The sequence below is a fragment of the Macadamia integrifolia genome, chromosome 10 (genome assembly GCF_013358625.1).
Source record: "Macadamia integrifolia cultivar HAES 741 chromosome 10, SCU_Mint_v3, whole genome shotgun sequence".
In the NCBI taxonomy this organism is placed as follows: domain Eukaryota; kingdom Viridiplantae; phylum Streptophyta; class Magnoliopsida; order Proteales; family Proteaceae; genus Macadamia; species Macadamia integrifolia.
Genome location: NC_056566.1, coordinates 27,822,466 through 27,837,096, shown reverse-complemented (window position 1 = coordinate 27,837,096; position 14,631 = coordinate 27,822,466). Strand labels below are relative to the sequence as shown.

At 35.3% G+C, this 14,631-nt stretch overlaps 1 protein-coding gene across 2 annotated transcripts; it reads right to left on the bottom strand.

Annotated features, from left to right (window-relative positions):
• Positions 1 to 3,135: 3,135 nt before the first annotated feature.
• LOC122091125 (cullin-1-like) lies at positions 3,136 to 14,464 on the bottom strand. Of its 2 annotated transcripts, XM_042660957.1 has the most exons (21): positions 14,304 to 14,464; positions 13,931 to 13,983; positions 13,050 to 13,229; positions 12,871 to 12,970; positions 11,571 to 11,756; positions 11,407 to 11,451; positions 11,137 to 11,322; positions 10,971 to 11,048; positions 10,721 to 10,810; positions 10,546 to 10,626; positions 10,344 to 10,406; positions 6,637 to 6,672; positions 6,004 to 6,090; positions 5,764 to 5,916; positions 5,621 to 5,676; positions 5,394 to 5,514; positions 5,131 to 5,292; positions 4,892 to 5,035; positions 4,559 to 4,777; positions 4,277 to 4,444; positions 3,136 to 3,335 (listed from the first exon to the last, which is right to left on the bottom strand). In XM_042660957.1, exons 2-21 carry the CDS (start codon positions 13,975 to 13,977, stop codon positions 3,234 to 3,236), a joined length of 2,304 nt encoding a protein of 767 aa, XP_042516891.1. In that variant the 5' UTR covers positions 13,978 to 13,983; positions 14,304 to 14,464; the 3' UTR covers positions 3,136 to 3,233. The 2 variants fall into 2 exon arrangements, with proteins under 2 accessions (XP_042516891.1, XP_042516892.1); XM_042660958.1 differs by lacking the exon at positions 13,931 to 13,983.
• Between the last annotated feature and the right edge of the window lie 167 nt (positions 14,465 to 14,631).

Genomic DNA, 14,631 nt, shown 5'->3' with positions numbered 1-14,631 from the left:
TTTCAACTCGAGGTGATTCACAAGAGTCAAAACCTGATTTTCCAACTATAAGTTGGCTATGCAAATAGTCTTATTAATTAACGAATGTCAAATTCCATACCTTAATTAATTCAATCAATTATGCCCCTTCTTAAAGTATTGGCATATTTTCAATCACACCTACTTTTATTTCGATAACATTTAAAAAAAGAATTAACATTATTGCTATTATTATTATTATCTTGAAAAATTACCTTTTACTTTCTTTTTGGAAGTAAGAATTTCATTTTACTTTGATCACTGTAAATTGTATAGATTTTATATATGAAAAAAACAAATATATATTACATAAAAAAAAAAAAGAACCTTGCCTGTTTGACGTAAGAAATGCCTATGCATAGTAGCCACAAAATGACCGTGCCACCCTCACCTTTGTGTACATCGAAAGTGTTCCCACATGTGCTTTTATTGCTTTGCACATCTGGCATTTTCTAATTAAGCCAGATTGACAAGATTTTTTTTTTCAAATTTTATAAGCGAATAATGGTGAAGGAAAGATTTCCCCACATTCAATAATTCAAAAGAGAGAGAGTGTGACGCAGAAGCCACAATGTCAACCCACAAACATATGCACATCGTAAATTCAAGGGGTCACAGCCAACCAAAATCAAGAGATAGATGGATGAGAAGGGAAATGAAAGAGAAGAGTGCTTAGAGGCAACGATAGAAGTAAAAAAAAAAAAAACACATGAGTAGTCATGTGCCATCGTGAAATCATACATGAAATCGTGAAATCGTGAAATCATACATGAAACAAACATATGCACGTTGGTCAATTGTGTCTAAATTTAAAGGGTCACATCTAATCAAAACCAAGAGATAGATACATGAAGCAAACATATGCACGTCGGTCAATTGTATCTAAATTTAAGGGGTCACATCCAACCAAAACTACGAGATAGATGTAGGAAAAGGGAATGCAAGAGAAAACTATTTAGCTGTGAAAAATGTGTGCAGCCGCTACACCAATGCAATGAACATTTAGTGGTTGAAAGCAATTTGGGGTGCATCTCAATCATCCAATGTTCATTGCACCTCACCACTCATATCAGAGGATATGGGTGCTTAAAGGCAATTATAGAAATTAAAACACGTGTCATCATGAAACCATACATGAAGCATTCACGTACGTGCAAGTGAACCGATTCAAGTACAAGAGAATACTTATATATATTATCTCAAGATCCCTTCTCTCACCATGAGCATCATCACCATCATTTTCAACTTCATCAATAATGAGTGAAAAAAGAAAACCTCCATCTTACTTGAACCAAATGCAATGATAATTTGAGACGAGTCATCTGACCAACAACACCACCACCACCACCCTCTTCACATTATAGAAGACTTTAAATAGCTCATCTTAATTGAAACTTCAACAACCGACCACGCAATGCCCATAAGCAGTCTGAGCTATGATTAAACGCTTTGAATGATCTGTGCAGGTCAAAATGCTAGCTCATCCATTATATGAAAAACTTTGACGAACTGGGCATTGTTTGCCTGTTTCTGTCTCATACTCTCACCTAGTTGACAATGTATGCAACTCTTGCTGGTCTGAATTAAGTATGTGTGATTATATATGATGGATTCATTCTTCTTAACTTCAATCAGTTCAGTTGGAACTTGGAAAGATATTAATGGATTCCATGGCCTCCTTTGATCTTTGTGTTGAGAAAGATGACTACCTAACACGTCCAAATGAACTTTGTGGAAAATGTAAGACTAGACACCCACTGGAGATTGTCACATTGTGGTCCACTATTTATGATTTGTCTATTCTAGGGGTGTCAATTTTCAGCTTGAACTGGTTGTACCAATTGATCTCTAAATCAAATTGAATCATTATCAGTTTGGTTTTGGTTTGGAATTTTATGAAGCCGATAAATCAATTAAACCGGATGAAAACCAAAACAAACTTCTATAATCAGTTTGGATCCTATTTGACCCAGTTTTAGACCGAAACTAGATTGAACCAACTAATTGACACCTCTAGTCTATTCATATCTTCTAATCTTTTCATGTTAGTATAAGAAAGATCTACATGCCATACCAATGAAAAATTGGAAATTGATATCATCTATATGGGGCCCACAAAATAAAAAAAATAAGGGCTTGTTTGGTATCGTTCTAAAAAAACGTTTCTGGAGTTTTTTCATTCTATTGGAACGAAAAAATGGAATCTTCTATTTGGTGCACTTATGGTCCGTTTCTGTTTTTTTGGAACAAAAAGTGAAAAAAAAAACTGAGAAAGCGAGATTGGACCGAACTCCAAAATGGAGTTCCGTCTTCCCAGTTTCGTTCCATTTTACAAAAAAAAAAAAAAAAAAAAAAATCCCGATAAAAATCTGAAATTTTGAAACACCATTTTTTCGTTTAAAAACTGTGTTTTGACACAGAAACTGAAATTTTCGTTTTTTACAAGAAACGGCGTTTCTGGAACAGAAACGATACCAAACGGGCCCTAAGAGAGACAATGTCCGCTTAGGCCTTACTATATTTTGAAGTAGGAAAATATAAAAGAATCTGTACAATAGCTATTGTACTTCAAGTACTTCTTTCTTTGCTCCAAGTAAACAACCTTCATTATGATCTGAATCCATGCAGTTTCACTAAAAGAATCTGAGATAGTGTTATAGGTTTTAGTACCCATTATTATGTGTTTAACTGATACCAAAGAACCCTCAAATTATAAGAAAAGGCAAGCTATGCCAATGAACCCCTCTCCTTTAATGACATTGCACATATGGTATCCCTTTCCCCATTACATTTATTAAAGTATCTTTTTCTTCCAGGAGGCCGAAACCAATTTAAGAGTACTCCGCTAGAGAGCTGACTCTAGGGTCCTTAGACACATTCTAACTATCCAATGTTTTATCCGATTGGGATGTCCATCAATTGTATACCTCTAATAGACAACAGAGTCAAGATGACATGGATGCTTCTTATAGCTAAGATCTGTCCTAATATATTCTCAATTTGAGATTATTATAATTGTACTTTCTCCAAGGACCCTTATGTCTCTTAATCGGTATCATCATTTTACTCTCTCTCTCTCTCTCTCTCTCTCTCTCTCTCTCTCTCTCTCTCCACCACAATTGCATCCTTAGAGACCATTAGAAAAGAAGAATTAGCACAAAATTGAAAATCCTCCAAAAGATGCAAAAATTGAAGTAAAAAAAAAAAAGGCTAAATCAGGCCAGATATCTGTACAATGATGAGTTATCAGGGTCCCTCTCCAAGAATTCCCGAACGATCAGCCCATCAATCCTTCTCTTGATCAATTTTACATCAGGCTACAAATTCAATGGTTAAATGTATCATTAACTCAAAAAAAATTTGAAGCAAGAGCTTTGAATTAATTAGAAGGTTATCAGCACCTGAAAGGCTAAAATCCAGTCTGGCAAAATACAACCATAACCGCCCGGTCAGGTCAGTATACTTAAAATTCAACCACATGGTAGGATCAAATGGTAAATCTAATTGACAGATGCCTAGAAAATAGTTTGGATCAACTATATGTCAAATATGCCATATCCGCCCACGAATTCTTAGTTTTTATAATGATATATTTTGCCATATGGCCAAATTCGTTTGGATTAAAAGTTGACATCAAATTCGTTTGGATTAAAAATTGACATGTGAACAAAGGACCTTAGAGTCTACATGTCCATAAAATTTCAGTCCAATCTAATCTTCCACATGGCAGAAGTAGGAACCCAAACATAATTTGGTTATGTGGACTGCCAAACCAGGAAAAAAAAATTATAATAATAGGTTAAAGAACACTACCTCCTAGTGAAACCTACACCCACACACATGGGGAAGTGGAACTGGGGTGGCATGGGCATCTTTTCACAACCTGATTCTACTTCCCCATGTGCGCGGGCGTAGGGTACACTAGGTGGTAGCGTTCCTTTTCCCAAAAATATATATGAGAAAAGACTCTGCGCCTAAGGCGTACACTGCACCTCCTCACATGGATCATTATATTATTTTTCTTACAAAAAGAGAAATAACTATTAAAATAATCAATGTGAGAGGGTGTAGATTTCCCTACTTGCACAGAGAACCCTTTCCCTATCTATATATATAGTTGCATATGAACGTGATAACTAATGCATACTTTGGGCAAACTGGGCTAAATGAGAAAGGGCCAAGCCAGCTCAATCCAGTCCAAAAAATTGGGCCAAGTTCATAGTTGAAAGTGTGGACTGTGGATGTCTTGGTAGCCTACCTTGAAATTGTGGCTTAGCTGTTCCAAGCATTCCCCCACAAGCTGTTGGTGGTGCAAAACTTTCCTACCCTTCATGATCCGAACAACAGCAGCATCAATCGCATATCCTCTATTTCTCCCAACATCATCAACCACCTTTTTCTTCTCTTCTACGTGAGGAAGTGGAACCTGTACATTTCAAATCAATGAACCATCTCCTCCCCTTGAGAGATTAAAGGAAAAAACAAAAAAACAAAAGGACATACTATACTTGGAGAGTTGGGAGGGAGAGTAGGTCCAGACCTTGATACGCCTCATCTTGTCAGTAAACATAGAGTTGAACTCAAAAGTATCATTTGAAGTGATAATTCTGCTTTCTGGCTTTTTAATCAGAATTTTGTACTTCGAACAAGAGAACGAGTGTAGCAGCTTCATAACTTCTTCATTGGGTAAATTCAACAGTGACACAATCTCTTTAAAACTTAGCTTCTCCGATGTATTGAATAGCAACAAAACGGCAGCCTGAAAATGGAAGCACAAGGAAATATTAATTTTGCATCCCTACAACTACAAGTACTTCATTTCCCGAATGAAATGAAGAAAAGAAAACTACCAAATGCTATAATGAAAACAGACCTGATAGGTTGTGAGCATAAGCTCAATAGGCTTTGGTTCAAACCTCCCCATCACAATACAGTTACCAAGTGAAAATATCCAAGTCAATTTTCTTCTTGTTGTAGTGGATGCGTAAAATCTGTTAAACATCTCGATGCAGCTAATCTGTAATTTCAATTCAAAAAATGAGAAATATGAAACATCAATAATTAAAGACGAATCAAAATATTCAGAGGAAATGTTAGAGAAGGAGCCTTTACCAACTCTGCAGGAACATTGAGATCTAAGGACTTAAAAGTTGGCCAGTATCCCGTAGTTAGAATAGTGACAGCCATGTCTGAGCCTCGATTTGCATGTGAGTTATTAAAACGGTAGTCCTCAAATTGCACTTCAGTATCCCTTGCACAGACCAAATCATTAACCTGTATGCATCAAACAATCATTCTCATACTTGGTTTGCCAAAGAAATTGTTTTTAGAAACCATATAGTGGATTCTGAATCAAGTAGTTCATATAGACAAACCATCCCCTCCATCTTTGACGTAAACTGACTACCAAATTGCCGCTTCAATTTAGATAACAGACACCTCTCATGGTCATCATTAGCACTTCTATGAGAAAGGAGCCTGCGGGAAAGCTTTTTCCTGTGACAAATAAACCAATAGATAAGTGTCCTAAGTTTTAAGACCAGTTAGAACAAAGATTGTTCAACTACATGACCCAAAAGTAATTAGTAGTCGAGTGTTGTACCGACAAAACTCAGCAAAAAGATCTTTTTCGTGGAGATAGACAAGCAATTTCACAATCTGCAGGATAAAAAGAGTGGTTAAGTACTAGGATCAATCAAGAATATTTTAGCACACGACACAATTGAAAAAAAAAAAAAGAGAAACCTTTTCAAATGTCCCCTCAATGTCTTCAGCACTTAAGTTCTCTCTTCCGCCACCCTTTTTAAGGGTGCTATCACAGAAGGACGCGAAAATTTCTGCACTTGAACTGCCAGCAATTTGCTTGTTACAGAAGACCTCAAAAGCTTCTTTCAGTGCCTTCCAAAAAATCAGTGGGAACAGGTTTCAGCTACTTGAAAACTTTAAGAAAGAAAAAGAGCAGGAAGAGGGCTTTTGAAAACCAACCTTACAGAATATAGGGTGACCCATGAAATTGTTAGTAACATAAGAAGCGTACTTCTCGTAAAGTTGAATTGTCTTTTGCACAAAAACCTGGAGCTCAGAAAGAGAGTTCAAATTCTCAGGTGGTGACAATAATCAGTAAGAGTCATAGTCAACAATATTGTTCCTGGAAACGAAAGAATCTTTAAGAGAATCATTTCAAAGCCAGATTTTAAGCAAGATTTACAAGTGAAGAGAAACAGAGTTAATTTAAATTAAGTTGAAAAGTGAAGTAAAATCAAATTACAATTTTTTTGAATTAATCACAAAATCATTGGCAATAATGATCATAGAAGTTTTCATTTTATTATCATCTTGATTTCTTTTCTCTTCCTTTACTTACATCCAAACAGACAGAGCCTCAGGAAAATCTTCAAAACGTCTCATAACAAGTTCAAGAATCGAGTATTTTATTTTCTGTGAACAATCCAGTATCCACTGAAAGAATCATGATAATCAAGAGAATATTAACAACACTTTAATTTATTTTATTACATATACTTTTTATTGACAAATAATAGTAAGGTGTACAAAGCTTAGTAAACATCATCAGATTTTTCACAATAACAGAAGCATTTCAAGTAATGAGATTGTTACCTCCTCTTGCAAACCAACAATGTCTTTTTTCTCAACCTGTAACATATGTGTCAAGTTAGAATAACTTTCTTCAGTATAATATAGATAAGATTGAACACTTGAATATAAAATAATATGCCAACCCTAGTGATGTAAAGTAGAAAGTAAACAAAGTTTTGCAATAAATTTATATTAACTGAACCCATTACTAGGGAATAAGCTTGGTTCAGTTGAGTTTAGTTTTTGCAATATAAGATATATGGGCAGGTCTTGATGCAGGAGCAATTCCTTGGACTAGGCTGAACCCATTTGGGAATCTCGATGGAGATGAACCAGGTCCGATTTGGGTCTTTAGTATAGTGGGATATTTAGTATTCTTATTCATTCTGTTTAGGTTGAGTAAGATTAGTTTCCTAACTACTTAGAGTTTCCAAACTAGAATATGCTTCTTTTCATGTGGGTTTCTTCTCTTATTTATATACATGTATCATGCTATTATAATCCAAAATGAGAATGAATTGAAAGTTGAGTTCCTATGGTGTGCCTGCATAGCCTGTGAGTGCATGCTATCCAAGGTTCAAAATATCGGGTTACGACCCTTGGGGAGATTGAAATTTTGGATGAAATCTGGGAAATTTTGAGGAAACCAAGGAAATTTTCCCGATTTGGTGAAAACTTTGGTTTCTATCCCCCAAAAGGTGTTTTTTTTTTTTTTTTGCATTTTTTATGTATATGCCCTATTTTAGACATTTATAATCCATTCACATAATTAGTTTCATGGAAAAACCACCTAAAGTCATACTTGTGGTGTTGACTAAAGTTTGCTAATGTACGTTGAGTCGTTGACTGAAACTATACTACATAAGTACAAATTAGTAACTAAAAATGTGCAATACATGATCAAAAGTTTCGAACAAACTAAACATAATGTAAAGAATCCAAAATATATAATAATATTACATAATTGTGAGTTATCTCTCAAGTCTTAACAGTTAACATTCAACACTCAATTCCAAGTAATGTCCAGTATATTATATAAAAAAATGATTCAATTTCAAGTGATGTCCAAGTATATTATATTTAAAAAAAAATAAAAAAAAAAGAAGATGGGATTTCCTTTTTTGTTCAAGCTCCCTTCTTTAGGTAGATTTGCTATGAATGTGCAAGATCCAAGCTTAAAATGAAGATTTATTGGCACAAGGGCAAAATCTTGAATGTTTTCTCAAGTTTCCCACTTCAAAGAGAAGAAATATGGGTAGAGGGTCAAAGTTTTGAAATAAGAAGAGTCAACCCAAAGGGTCGAACCCATTGGTCCACTCGAAAATTCTCACATTTCGGTCGAAATGTAGGGATTTTGGTCGATACTGGTCGAAACCAGTGACTTTTAAAAGTCACATGGTATTTGGTAATGAAATCCAGAGATACCATGAAGATGTGGGAAATTTCGATGGTATCGGTCGAAACCTTGAACCATGGCGCTATCCTTCCTCTCCCCTACCCCCTCTTACTCTCTCCTCCTTCCCAGCGAGACCCTATGTCCTACTTTTTCTTCTTTCTTATAACAAAACAAGGGTCTAAAACCAATACCTACAACAGTGAAGAGAGGGGAGAGAAGAGACAGCTAAACTCATGATAATCAGGATCTAAAACCAGTAGTTGCGACAATGAAGAGAGGAGAGAGCGAAGAAGAGAGAGCTAAACCCACGATAGGTTCAACATACCTATCGTGGTCTACTAATGAACTATTTATAATAATCAAGAAAAATCAAGAGTGAGACTCTGCGAACACAAGGGGGTAGCGCAGTTGGCGAGCAAACAACTTGGTACGAGCCATAAACTCGGACGTCCTAAGTTCGACTCCCACTAAACACACCTTGAGCCACTTACACGGGGGTGTTTAGTGCTCTTCACTACTTTCAGTCAAAGTTGAATGGTTCTCATTCAACCCCAGTATGACCTGATCCATGCGGTTGTGGGGTCATTATGGGCCTGCGGGACTAGTCAGGCTGAAGGTCTGGATACCCGTCGATAAAAAAAAAAAAAAAAAAGAGTCAGCTCTGAGTAGGTTACAAGACACAAACACGCACAACTTAATCTAACTAGACCATAGTTGTCAAAGTGACAAGGCAACTCAAGACAATGGAGAGATGCCTAAGTGCTTAGCCGATAAGGTTCCTTTCTTTTCTAACATTATTTAGAATGCTAGATATGCCTCATATCATAAAAAATCTACATTAAGTCACATCAAGTCCTCAAAAATGGCTGTGAAGGAAATAACAAGTACTGGTTATAGCTCTAATTCCATGTATGAAATCCAGATCTTGAATCAATATCTGCGACCGTGAAGAGAAAGCAGCGAAGAGAGCTAACATACCTATCTAAGTCTGCCAATGAAATATTTATAATAATCACTAGGAGGTGAAAACACATACACAACCAAAAAAACGAAACTTAATCTAACTAGACTCCAAATAGGAAAACTAAAGATAACCAAAGTCACCAAACACATCACAATAGGGACCAAGGGTTGAGAAATTGGATCGGTATCGGCCTTGACCGATTACAATTCTTGGCCGATATTGTATCGGTGGAACGATACGGACAAGGGGTAAAATGATTTAAAAAAAAAAAAAAAAAAAACTTTAAACGTAAAACCAGAGGTATTCCTGTCCAATCTAAGGTGATCCCTATCGGTATCGACTTTGACCCCATTACCAACACCGAGTTCTCAAACCATGATAGGCCACCACTCCCTTATCGTGATTCATGACTAATCACAGTACATAACATTTCTTCTATTTTTCCTCTCTGTCCTTTTCCTTCTCTCTTCTTTCTTTTAATCTTTCATTTATACAAAGGCGGGAAGAACCTCTGTTTTCCAGATCTGTTTCAACTTGATTAATCTGTTGGCAACCACAGAACCACTTCATACTAGGTTTATTTCTTTCCATATTTGATGTTTGAGACCTTATTACTGATATCTCTGAAGTTATACATCGATTCTTATCTTTTCCAGGTCTGAAATTATCGAACCACAACAATACTCTGATCTTGAGATTTTTCCTGCAACTAGTCACAAAATTAAATCTTCCTTTTATTGTTTTCTGGCCTTGCTTTTGTCAAGGGACCTAGGAGATCCTAGTTCTGAAATCACAGACTCGTTTGGGCTTGGTTGAGGGAGTTACAGTTTATATTCTGACAGATTTACCGCTGGGTTCATGTTTCTATCGTGGGTTGAAGTCTAGAGATGAGCCTTATCCTAACTTAATAGGGTCAGTTACATAGATCCCACAAAATGATCACGGGATCGGTCTAGGCTGATACTGTTTAGATAATGATCCAGATCAACCTGGATCATACCGTTTCGAACAGATATACCCTTGTTTAAAAAAAAAAAATTAATTTTTATTACAATTTTACACTTAGAACATATGTGTATTGGGATCGATCAAGACAAATACTGACTATCATAAAGCCTTTATGATAGCTATAAAAAAGAAAAACTTCATCTTGCGCAGAATCCTCTGCAGAGTCTTATCTCAGAATCGGAAAGTTGATTGGTTGTTTTTCCATACGTTTTTCATCAGATACAAATCCTATTGCAATTTCATCCATGGATAAAGCGTAGAGTAACTTTTCATGACTTAAGAAAATAAATTCAAATCAAGTATAGAAACGGTATTATTTAATCAATCAAGTCAAGTTTCATCAAGAGAAAGATCACCAACCTTTTTCTGACTAGCTGCATCATCCACTTCTTTTACTAGAGCTGTACCAACCGAAATTAAATGCTGCAACACAAGTTAATATTAAAAATGACTTATCTCTCTCATATAAAACCCATATTTTACCTGAAAATATTCCTTTTCCGTGGGTTTTACAAGGAAACAAATAGACACTAATTTAAAATGATGTGAAATTCATAAATACCTCTCTAAATATCATAGATGCTGGTTCTAGCCCTTCGTCTATACTTGAAAAAAGTCTATACATCCTTGAAAGATCTGTCACCTACAATGAAGTAAACATGATAAATCAAATCCACAAATTTTATATTTCCTTGCCTATAACAACCACAAGGTGAATGATATATCTAACTGTGTACCTGAGCATCTCGTAACAATATATGCAATCCACTGTGTTCTTTTTCAAGTAGTTGATTTGCATGTAAGAACAGAAGCTCAAGCCGCACTTTCTGTTCTCAAATACCACATTGGATAAGATTATTATAGAACCACACATCTCTAGCTACCTGCCCACTCAAAATGCAAATGCACACAAAAGGTAGGAAAGACAACACTTTCACACACCCCTCCCACCAAAAAAAAAACTTCAGATATTCCCAAATTGGATACCTCTAACAGCTTTGGTTCGCTGGTTGATCTTAAGTAACTAGAAACCCTTTCTTTCTCATCTTTCAGACATTGCTCTGCCTGTAACATGCCAAAATAAATAGCATCAATTGTTTCTGATTCAATAATTTCTTGTCCAAAATCATTTAAAACCAAAATAGATACTTACCATCAACATGTAATCTGAGCACGAATCCTCCAAAATATGGTTTGAAGCTTTTCGAGCATAGTATGAGGATGTATGATCAAGCAAACATTCCTCAAAGTCCTCATAAACCTCAAGCTCTATGAACATGGACAGACAATTCTTTAATACAGATCGATCAATCTGTGCTCCTTCACGCTCTTGATCAATCTGATACAGTGAGGTTAGTTAGCACCCTAAAAGAGAACAAGAAAATTAAAAGAAGCAATATGACCAGATAAGGAGGGAACCTACAAAATTAATTATCACATCTTTGGTTTGCTTCAGTCCACTGTAAACCTGAAATTTAATAATTTTCATATTTTAGTTCTGAAAAAGAATGAAAGAGACCGAGCAGATAAGACACTGATATATTCACACACTCACAGACACAAGTACTCTTTTGTATTTTCACTTACAAGATCATTGAAGCATGTTAGACCAACTCGATCCAGGGTAGCTAAAAAATTTCTTGGAATGTAGAAGCGATTAAGATATTGAAAGAACCTTGAAAGCCATTTGAGCATTAGTTTGTGATCCAACCATCTTCTCTCAAGTGCTCTCAAAAAGAACATGCCATGTTTCTCTTCTAAAGATCGCAATACCTGATTATAGGAAAAAGAAATTAGAAGGCCTCTAGCAGTATTTTATGTGAGAATCGGTATTCCATAAGCATCATGCCAATAGATTTCTTTTTCTCTTTTAAAATGAGTAAATTTTCAATATATCTTCAAAAGAATGTGTTAAAAAAAAAATACTAATATACGGAACATAATAAGGCATCAAATGAATTTCCAACAGGAAAATTAGGTGCCAAATGGAATTGGTTGACAGTGATGAGTGAAGTTCCAATTGAATTGAGTTTGGTCTCATATTTACTATTGCTCCAACTTAGAAACTCCTTCCTATTTTCAACATTTTATAAAGAAATAATTCAAGGAAGAATAACTTTTTACTGAATAGGAAAGGAATACATCCAGATCCGCCACCCAATCCTGATGAAGATGGGAGTCGAGCTCTAACTCATTTGATTAAAAAGTAGAAAATCAATGTTGAGTTCACACATTTAAGTCCTTTAATCAATACACAGACACCTCATAAATTTTGATTATCTGCAATGTACTTAGTTACTCAGCCTAAAGATTTCAGGGAAACCAACTGCACAAAGCACTATTTTGGTAATAACAAGGGACACCATTCCTAATACAGTGAAACATTTTTTCAAGCGGTGATAGATTCAACAGTTTTAACCCTGTGCTCTATGTTTGTTTCCAGCATTTACTTGACTATTCTTCTACTTTAATAGTAAAATCAAGCTTTATTATTATCAATAGCTCTACAAATATCAAAAGGATAAATAGTTAAAGGCAAAAAAGAACTAAGAATCTCATAAACAGTAGATCAACAATGACTAAGTGAAGTTCCAATCAACCAAACCAATGTTCAGGGGACAATTAACGATAATTAAGTTCTTAAGAAAAATACTCCCAGCCCATACTGAGAAGTTGATTTTCAGCCTTCAATGAAGGAGCAAAGTTGATTTAAGAAGAGCAATCGAACAAAAGGACAACATGATGCACTTGGCAAACCACTACTAGACATGAAGACACAATCATAATCATCATATAAAGATGGAACAGAAAATGAATACATGTAAAGTAATAAAAACTCAATTTCAAAGATGAGGACGACAGATTTTCTCAAGGGAAGTGGTCTCACCGTCTCAGAAATGTAGCTCAATATCAATTCCTTGAACCGCTTATACAGTTGTTCCGAATAATTATAAGGGCCATCTTGGGTACACATATTAAAAATTGTTCTGTTTAAAAAATGAAGGATATGACATATAATGGAAGTCTGTGTGACAAAGATAAACATAATTGGAAATGAAAGGATACGTGTAGAGGTGCATATAGTCATCACCACTAAACAATCTGGTTGTGGTATCAGCTTGATCCTCAAGAAAGGCCTTCAATTTGGCAATTCCATTATCAATTAACTGCAACCCTTCCTCAAGCTTAATAATTGGAATGCTTCCTTCGCTTAATTCCCCCGATTGGGCCACTTGAAAGACATTCCTACAAAATTTAATAGGAACCATTGTTTATTGATCCTTTCCAGAATCAAAAGACTAAGAGTTAATTCAGAAGAAAATAAAGTAGGCTGAGTCAAGTAGAACAAGAGAGAAAGATAAAACAATCGATGTAAATATTGACAACATTTTAACTTTTAAAAATTAAATAAACTGCATATCTATTATAGTATAATATAATTGATATAGGCAAAAGGAAAGCAGAAGAAAAGTTGTGAATTCATTATCACATCACAATATGCATTTAATAATTTGTTGAAGGCCCTTTCCAGCATCCACAGTCGAATGGTCTGCCAAACATAGCCCCCTGGAAATATGAAAGAACTAGAAGCCAAAAACAAGTTGATGACTATAAACACCCAATGTATCACATTCTTGTGGAAAGTAAGAAGGCAGCAAGAGAAAAAAAAACATTAAATATTTAAGACAGCATATCAGTTGCACAGTTTGGATAATCTCCAATCTAATTAGAATTTGGAAAAAGGAAGATCTCATGGTGCGCATCTCCTTACTGCTACAAGTATGCAGGCATGAGAATAAACTACTACTAAGCTGTTATTTGGTTAGTCCAAAAACAATAACAATAAACAAGAAAGACTAACAGAACCACCAAAGAGGAAAATCCAAAACCCAATGCGAATTAAAGGCAATCTCTACTAATCCATCTGACTGAGAAATAAAGATTACATGTTCTTTGTATTTTCTTTGTTCCTCCTCGTATAATTTCTTCCCATTCCACACTGTAAAAAACAAAAAAAATAAAAATAAAAATAATAAAAAAAATAATAATAAATAAATAAATAAATAACGATTAAGAAACTAGATTAGTAAAAGTTATAGGATTGAGCGGAAATTCCTCTGAAACATCCCAATATATGCTTTCTAGTTTAGCAAAACAGAATCGAATTTAATAAACTACACACAGTGAGCTCTTTCTCTTGGTGAAAAACAAAAGTAATAGTGATTTGGAGTTAAAAAAAACAAACTCCAAATATCATCTATGTACGATATTACAAAACCTTGTTCTTCGTAGGAAAACGAAGTAGAAGATGGAGACTACCTCTGGTTCTTCGATCAAACAAGAATCGCAAGAAGGATTTGCAGAGAGGAAACCCTAGAACAGTCGCAAGAAGAATTTGAATAGAGGAAACCCTAGAACAGCGAGATGATAGGAAGGAAGAGAATGCGTCTGAGAATAATTTCGAAGGAATTGGCCTAAGGCTAAACTTCATGAACTTCCAAGTTCCAACTATAAAAAGGAAACAGAGTGTTAGCGGGAGTTGGAAAGGCGTTGGTTATCGCAATTACCTAAATACCCCTTAATTTAGAGATTTTTACGGAATCTTTACTTTCTTAAGATTTTTTGGTTAACTGGTTTCCCTGTTGGA